Source organism: Vigna angularis, chromosome 10 (assembly GCF_016808095.1).
Source record: "Vigna angularis cultivar LongXiaoDou No.4 chromosome 10, ASM1680809v1, whole genome shotgun sequence".
NCBI classification, from domain to species: domain Eukaryota; kingdom Viridiplantae; phylum Streptophyta; class Magnoliopsida; order Fabales; family Fabaceae; genus Vigna; species Vigna angularis.
This window is the reverse complement of record NC_068979.1, coordinates 22624650-22631872: the sequence shown is the minus strand read 5'-3', so window position 1 is coordinate 22631872 and position 7223 is coordinate 22624650. Positions and strand designations below refer to the sequence as shown.

The 7223-nt window shown below is 32.8% G+C and overlaps 1 protein-coding gene across 1 annotated transcript; it reads right to left on the bottom strand.

Moving 5' to 3' along the window:
- Positions 1–1233: 1233 nt before the first annotated feature.
- Positions 1234–3252, bottom strand: LOC108322503 (transcription factor MYB1R1). The gene is made up of 3 exons (XM_017554628.2): positions 2793–3252; positions 2460–2668; positions 1234–2196 (listed from the first exon to the last, which is right to left on the bottom strand). The coding sequence occupies exons 1-3, from the start codon at positions 3061–3063 to the stop codon at positions 1765–1767; spliced, it is 912 nt and encodes a 303-aa protein (XP_017410117.2). The 5' UTR covers positions 3064–3252; the 3' UTR covers positions 1234–1764.
- Positions 3253–7223: the final 3971 nt, after the last annotated feature.

The window sequence follows — 7223 nt, the reverse complement described above, 5'->3', positions numbered from 1 at the left end:
GTTAAACAAGAATACTTTAATTATCTCTACTGAAAAAAAAAAGATGAACTTTTAACCTAGACAAATTATTAATTATGTAGAATTGATGAGTCATGTTACAATTGTTATTGATATTAGAAACTAGGTAATCGATTAAGGGACATGTCCTCTTCCTTTCTAAACCTACTTAGTCATTTCTCTTGAAAAACAAAATTATCAACAAATTGAAAAAAAATACCGATAATGTGATTATCCAAAAAAATATATATTTACCTTGAAAAACATTTTTTTTCTTGTGATTTCACTCATTCCCTCACGTGCTCTCTTCTCTGATAAAACATGAAAAGTATTCTCTTTCACTCTCATTATTTCCCTCCTTAAAATATATCAACAAGGAAGGATTTAAAAATTCACCATAATTTTCTGTAAACAAGGCAACCACGAACAAAGACTACTAATCTATAATAATAAAGGTGAATGACACATTATTCCTTACACCTTTATTCTATAATACAAGCAGGGACGAACTTACATGGCTCGGTCTCCCTTTTTGTTTTTAAAGTTATTTAAATAGTTATTAAGTCTTGTCATTTTAAATTTGCAACATTAAAACCAAAGAAAGGTGGTCAGTTATTCGACAAATATTGAATAATAAACCTTGACCATATAGTTGATTAAAAAATATAATTAGGAGTATAATGCATTCATTTTTAGTTTTATCTTTTATAAATAGACTACATGTACAATTCTTATGCATTAGTAATTATATTTGAGTTTGGAACAACCTTCACATAATAGGGGATTCTTGTTTTCAAGATAAGACAAGTAGAACATTTGAAGAAGAGTACTTGTACATAAGATTTAAACAGACTTTATTTATAGAAAATAAAATATACACGATTTGCATTCATAGTTAGCTAAAGTGTGAGTGGGTGATTAGGGGTATTAATTATTAGACCTGTTACTCGACCGATTAAAGACTTTAACTCATATAAAGTTAAACAATGGACTAAATATTAAAGATTATAATAGAAAGTCCTTCTGAGAATGATGCATTTTGCTTCTCTTTTTCCCATTATATTATAACATCATTTCCTATTTTAGCAACACTTTTTTTGCTGCCTAATTTTATGGTGTAATTAAAAGTGGAATGGCGTGTTAGGAAAAATAGTCATAGTGAGTGAAGACACGAAGCCAAAGAGAAAGAAAGCAATAAAAATTACTAAGAAAACATGGTGATTGAATGGCATGTGCTTAAGAATTGAAGGGTGAGCATAATATATTCGTTTGTCTAAGCTAGCAGTGATATTTTAATGACCCCAATGGCAATGCAATACAGAGCGAGACCAATAGCATATAAAGAGTACCTGGTGCCCTATCATTTCAATGTCACACTCCCCCATACAAATAGAAACAAGAATCCCCCGACAGCTAGAGAATGTGACAACCCATCTATCTAATTCATTTCTAAACCTGTACATTCAATGCAAACCAGCAATTTAATTTACTAATTACCTATATAGCCTAACATACTCTTCTTTTTTTTCTTTTTTTTTTTCTCCAAATCATAATTATGATCATACTCATTGATTCAAATATCCCCTCCCTCCTACCGATATTATCTTTATCTTTAGTAATCAATAAATCTCCAACACATATCTTCAATTTTCCCCCTCTTGGATACATCTCCGACTTTGTAAAATTAATTTACATATTCAAATTATCCACGACCGTACTTGCTTAATAGTAACTTAATGACGCTAATTTTTTTAGGTTTCCTTCTTTTCAAGCAACGCTGATGATACTGTCCCCACCGCCGCCGAACTTCCCAGCAGAAATCACCTGAAAAGCCGATGATGACGACGACGGCGATGAGTGGTCACTACTCGCCGGTGACTGATCCTGTGACCGCGGCGTCGGCGATGGAAGATTCAACGACAACGGTAAAGGCTCTATGAGATTAGTCGGAGAAGCTTTCTCTTTCAAGTTCAAACTAGCCATCTTCGACGACGGTGGGACCGGCAAAATCGGCGTCGGCCTAATCGGCTTGGCTAGCCTCTCACTGCTCGCCGGCAAAACCACTGGAGATAGACTCATCGGAAAACCTGCGCCAGGCAAACCGCCGTAATGCGACGGCGGATATGCTGCGGGGATAGGCAGCGCCGCCGTTTCCTGCTGAACTTGTTCTTCTTCCATTATAGTAGAAGACTCCATCACCTGGAATTCCAAAATAAAAATCAATTAAACGTTAAAATTACTAATTACTCTCAAATTATTTAAGAATATTTAAATGAATCTCTAGTTTGTTTTAATCAATTAATTATTTCATTTTGGAGTTAGTTTATAACTGTTTTGAAATTGTCAATCCAGTTATTTAATTTAAAATAAATTAGAAATAAAATCTAATGACATTTAGATGGATGCCAACAGAAATTAACATCAATTTATTGTGCAAAAGAAGAAAATGAAACTGAAAGTACCGTATCGGTAGTGATGTCAAAGAGGCTAGATCTCCGGCGGCGGCGGTTCTGGTTGTGGCGACGGAGGAAGTACTTCTGAGCGTGACTGGCGACCTGAGTTGGCGTGCGAGTTTTGACGAAGTTTCTAGAAATTCCTCTCCAATCTCCCTTTCCAACTTTGTGCAACCCTAACAGGAACAGTCTGTGCTCTTCCTCCGTCCAAGGAACACCTTTGTTCACCAATCCAAAAACTCAATCGATCAATTAATTTGTCTCTCAAACCAAACAACGCCAAAGTACAAATCAGAACAATTAAAGAAATCGTTAATGATTGTTAATCGGTTAATTACTGACCTCGCTTGCGCTCGCGCGCGCGACCGGAGGCGTGAACGACGTCGTCGGAGGCGTACCCGGCGTCGGCTGTGTTGGAATCGGCGTCGTATTGAGAGAGGTTGTTCATGCTAGCGCTCTTCCTGAAGGAGGAAATTCCCTCGGTGACTCGCACGCCAAACAGCATGAAGCCGCTCTCCCGGGGAGACGAGCCGCCGGAAACAGCAGCACCACCGTCGGTGCATGTCCTTGAGTTGTGGCCGTTGTTCCCGCACTGTGAGCACGTGCGAGACATCTCAACAGTCCATGCAATAAATATGGCTATATGAATATGATATGTGTGTGGAAGATTAATAGATGTGATAATATAAGGTGAAGAAATAAAAGGTTTGAAAGAAGAAAGGGTGTTGTTGGGTTTGTGTTTGTGATGGAGAGAAAGAAAGAGACATAGGGATGTTTGGGTGATATATAGAGAGTTTTGCTTTGGTAGGGTTGAAGTGTTGAAAGTGTGGTGATGGCATTGGTGTTTGTGGTAGGCGCTGCCGTACACTAAAGTTACTACTAGGGTTACTAGTATTACTTACTAATACTATGCGGTGGGAAACAAAAGAGGGGTTGTTTGGCACTAGAAATTATTATGAACGTCGATTGGTGTCGTCATGGTATTGGTGGTCATTTTTCGTTGAGGGGACAGAATCCATCAATCAGGACCGTCAAATACTGTGCCATGTTTGGCTTGCCTCGGTAAGCACGACCCAAAACGTGTGTCCTACGATCGTTTAGCATTTAATATATGTCCCATAATATTTATGGACACGCTGCAAATATGGAAAATAAATTATCCATAAATACTCCTTTCAACACCCAGACAAAAAATAAAATAAAATAAAACACGTAATGAATTAAGTGATGCAATAAAAAAAATTAAGTTATCAAAAAATTAAAAATATTACATTAATTATTTTTAGTATTATTGTGGTAAACAAAAAGAATATATATTTATTATATACACTTAGAGTGAAAGAGTTAAAAAGCATACAAAATAAAATTATTCATGGTTAAAGTACCACTAACACGTACAAGCTAGTAGGACGGAAGCTAAATTTTATCCATTTTTATTTTTTTATATATTCTCTAACTTGCTTTACAACAATTTTACGCGTTTCGTCTTCATCAAATCTCTGCTATAAAGGAGTCATTTCATAGGTAAACTATTCTTTCTATATTATTAACGGTCAAATAGATGGTTTGTTGTGTGCAGTTTAAAAAAATTAGTAATAAAAACGTGATGTATATATAATATTAACACTCTTTATTTTTCCACACTGTATATTATCCTTACAATTTCTTTTGATATTTGTAATATTTCTTCATATAAAATACAATGTTTTTATAAATAATTGAAGAATATAAAGTGTAAGAGGTGTGTCATTGTAAAATTTTTCAAAAACATTTAAATGAGTTCCGATAACAAAAATGAAAACATTAGTAGATAATATTTTTTTAAAAAAAAGCTTTAAATAACTGTTCCAAAACATTTATTAACATAACCTATTAATAAAACGCTATTCTAATAATGATGAATTGAAATTATTTTAGAATATCAACTTATAATGTCAATGTTAATCTTTGAATGTACGAGATATAATAGACGGATGTTTAGAAAATATTTTTGTGGGTTTCAAACTAGATTTACAAATAATTAGAAAGACCAAATATATAAAATATATTAAAAATTTTGAAATATATATTTATATATTATTTTATACACGTCAAAACTATATTCTTTGATCCATAAATTGTTGCATATTCAAAGTTGAACTTCACCAGGGTTAATAACCCAGTTGATGTTGAATTATTGCTTATACTTGGGAAGCACTTCTACAATTTACATTTAAGTTTAGGTATTCCCATAATGGAGAAAGAAGATGAACAATTACGACACAAAAGAAAATCAAAAGACTGTACAAAGAGAACAAAGAAGATGAACAACATAAACAAAAAGTTGCACATGAATACTTTGGATTGTATTTAAAAGGAATACGATGAAAAATCTATAGATATGTGTCATCAAAAGCATATAAACGACAATAATTTTACTTATATTTATTGTTAAAAGTAGCACACGACAATGACTTTGAGAAATTCATTATAAAATATTTTTTACTTGTTTTAAAAAATGTTACTGTGTTATTTTTTACTAGGTGTTACTATGGGCTCATAGCCGACCGAACGGTAAAGGTGCAGAAGAGTCGGTCGACCGATGATACCTCTCAGATCAATGAACCGATCGGTAAAATCAGCCCGACCGATGATACCTCTCAGATCAATGAATCGATCGGTAAAATCAGCCGTTAAGGTAATCAATAGTAATAACTGTTGGGGAGTTAATGAAAATAATTGTCATTCATTGTTAATGAGTCAAACCTAACGGTAAGCTCATTATAATTTATAAATATTTGTCTAGCAAAGAAGACAGGTAACTTGAACTAAACTTAGAGCTATGATAACTAATCTTGATTACAAGATTACTATGCGAGGTCACTGATGTCTTTTGCAGGCACCCTCCCCCGCGGCTTGGAGAGAGAAGACAACACAACTGGACATCGGAACAGACAACTTTGAATGTTTTGGAGTAGGGTTCTAAATCCTACCGAAACACTAAGATTTCTTAATAACTATTGAAATGTAGTCTTATTTTTTAGGATATTAGTGTATCTAATTTGTATTAAATAAATAGTATTACATTCAAATTTTGTTTGCGAAAAAAAAAATTGAGTGAGCACTCCTTTAACTAAGACCTAGAAAGGAAAAGAAAATAATTATAATAAATAATATAATGGACTGAGAGATAAAAAAAATTAGTGAATTGAACATTGAAGTGGTGTATAATTTATGAAAGTCACCCAACAATCACTTCAAAATGCATGTTTTCAAGAAAGACTTTTCTAACAAGTGGACTTCTTAGATTTGTTTTCTAATGCTTTAATAATCTTGTATTATTTGTTATCAGAAATAATTTAAATGTACATTCCTTCCTTAATTATTTGAAATATTTTTTAAGAAAAAAAAAACTAAGACAAAATTTCAAACTCTAACGTAAACAATATCTTAAATCTTAAATGTAATAATTGTTTGATATCTTAATAAACTCGAGGTTGGAATGAGTTTTAAGAATTTACTCGAATCACAGTAAACCTCATGATAGTTTTTTTTAATATAAAAATATTTATAGATTATCTAATAAGTTTTCATATTTAGAGTAAAAAAAAATGAAGTTGTTATTTGTGGACATTTATTTTCTTAGTGAGAACCATAAACTATGAGACATGTGGAAGTGATGTTAGGCAATGATTGACCTCATCAAAACTATGGGTAGGGCTACAAACACCTCACAATGGTGAAAGACTAAACTCACAACATTAAGAAATTTAAATATATATTAGAAACTGAGAGTTTAAGTTTAATTTATCTCCTTTCGTATACTTAATAGATATTTTGTGTGGATATGATAGAAAGTAACATAATAAATTTAATAAATCTCATTAGTATTGTCATGAAAACATACAAGAAAATGAGTTTAAGGTGTAATTAGTTTTTATATATCTAAATTATAAGGTAAATATTATTCTGGCTTGTGTATTATGAATTATATTCTTCGTTTTAAAATTGGAAGAATATATGTAATCCATGAAGTGATTCTTGACTTTGAAAGTTGGCATAGTGATATAGAAGAAAAGAAAAACAGTGTTGATTTTGTTATGATATAGAATAGCAATATTTTGTTTTAAGCGAAGGAAGTAGAGGCAGGGTAACTTTTGTAAAAGCAAGGAGTTGAATAATATTTGGTGAACAATGGAAGCAAACAAGAGAGACTTTAGAAAAAAAGAAAAAAAAGAAAGAAAGAAAAGGAGGGGATGGTGGAGAGTGAGGATGTTTTTGGACCGTGAAATGGGCATATTCGTTGTTGCTTTGATAAAGATTTGGTTGTCTCGTACGTTTTAAATATCAGGATTTTGGCTTTGGTTTAATCATGAAAAGTTGTGGGTGTGGTCTTATGCTTGCATTTGCATATAGGATAAGCAAACATGGACCCCACACATCTTTCTATTCACCTCACCCTTTCTGTGTGGCTCTGCTCCCACCTTTTTTTAATTCACACCTTTCCACTTTTCAACTTGCCTTTGGCGTTGAAACTTTAGTGCTACTATCATTCTGTGTTTCACCACAATAAGTCAAATAAATCCTTCTCTAATACTAACACCTCCTTCTTAAATCAATCATTCAACCCCCTTAACACTCTAATCACTGTTTTATTAAAGTCCCACCCATTTCCGTTTAATTACTGTTTTAAACGTTAATCACAACTTTTATTCATAATTCACTTTACTTTTTCTCTTAATTAGCTTTTAATACTTTAACACGGAATGCATTACACTCATTCAAGAAATCTTT

Excerpts from the sequence above, each read along its gene's own strand:
- LOC108322503 (XM_017554628.2), bottom strand. The coding sequence starts at position 3,063 with ATGTCTCGCACGTGCTCACAGTGCGGGAACAACGGCCACAACTCAAGG. Across the intron at positions 2,669-2,792 it reads CGCGCGCGAGCGCAAGCGAG|GTGTTCCTTGGACGGAGGAA; the intron begins GTCAGTAATTAA and ends TGGTGAACAAAG. Across the intron at positions 2,197-2,459 it reads TTGACATCACTACCGATACG|GTGATGGAGTCTTCTACTAT; the intron begins GTACTTTCAGTT and ends TTGGAATTCCAG.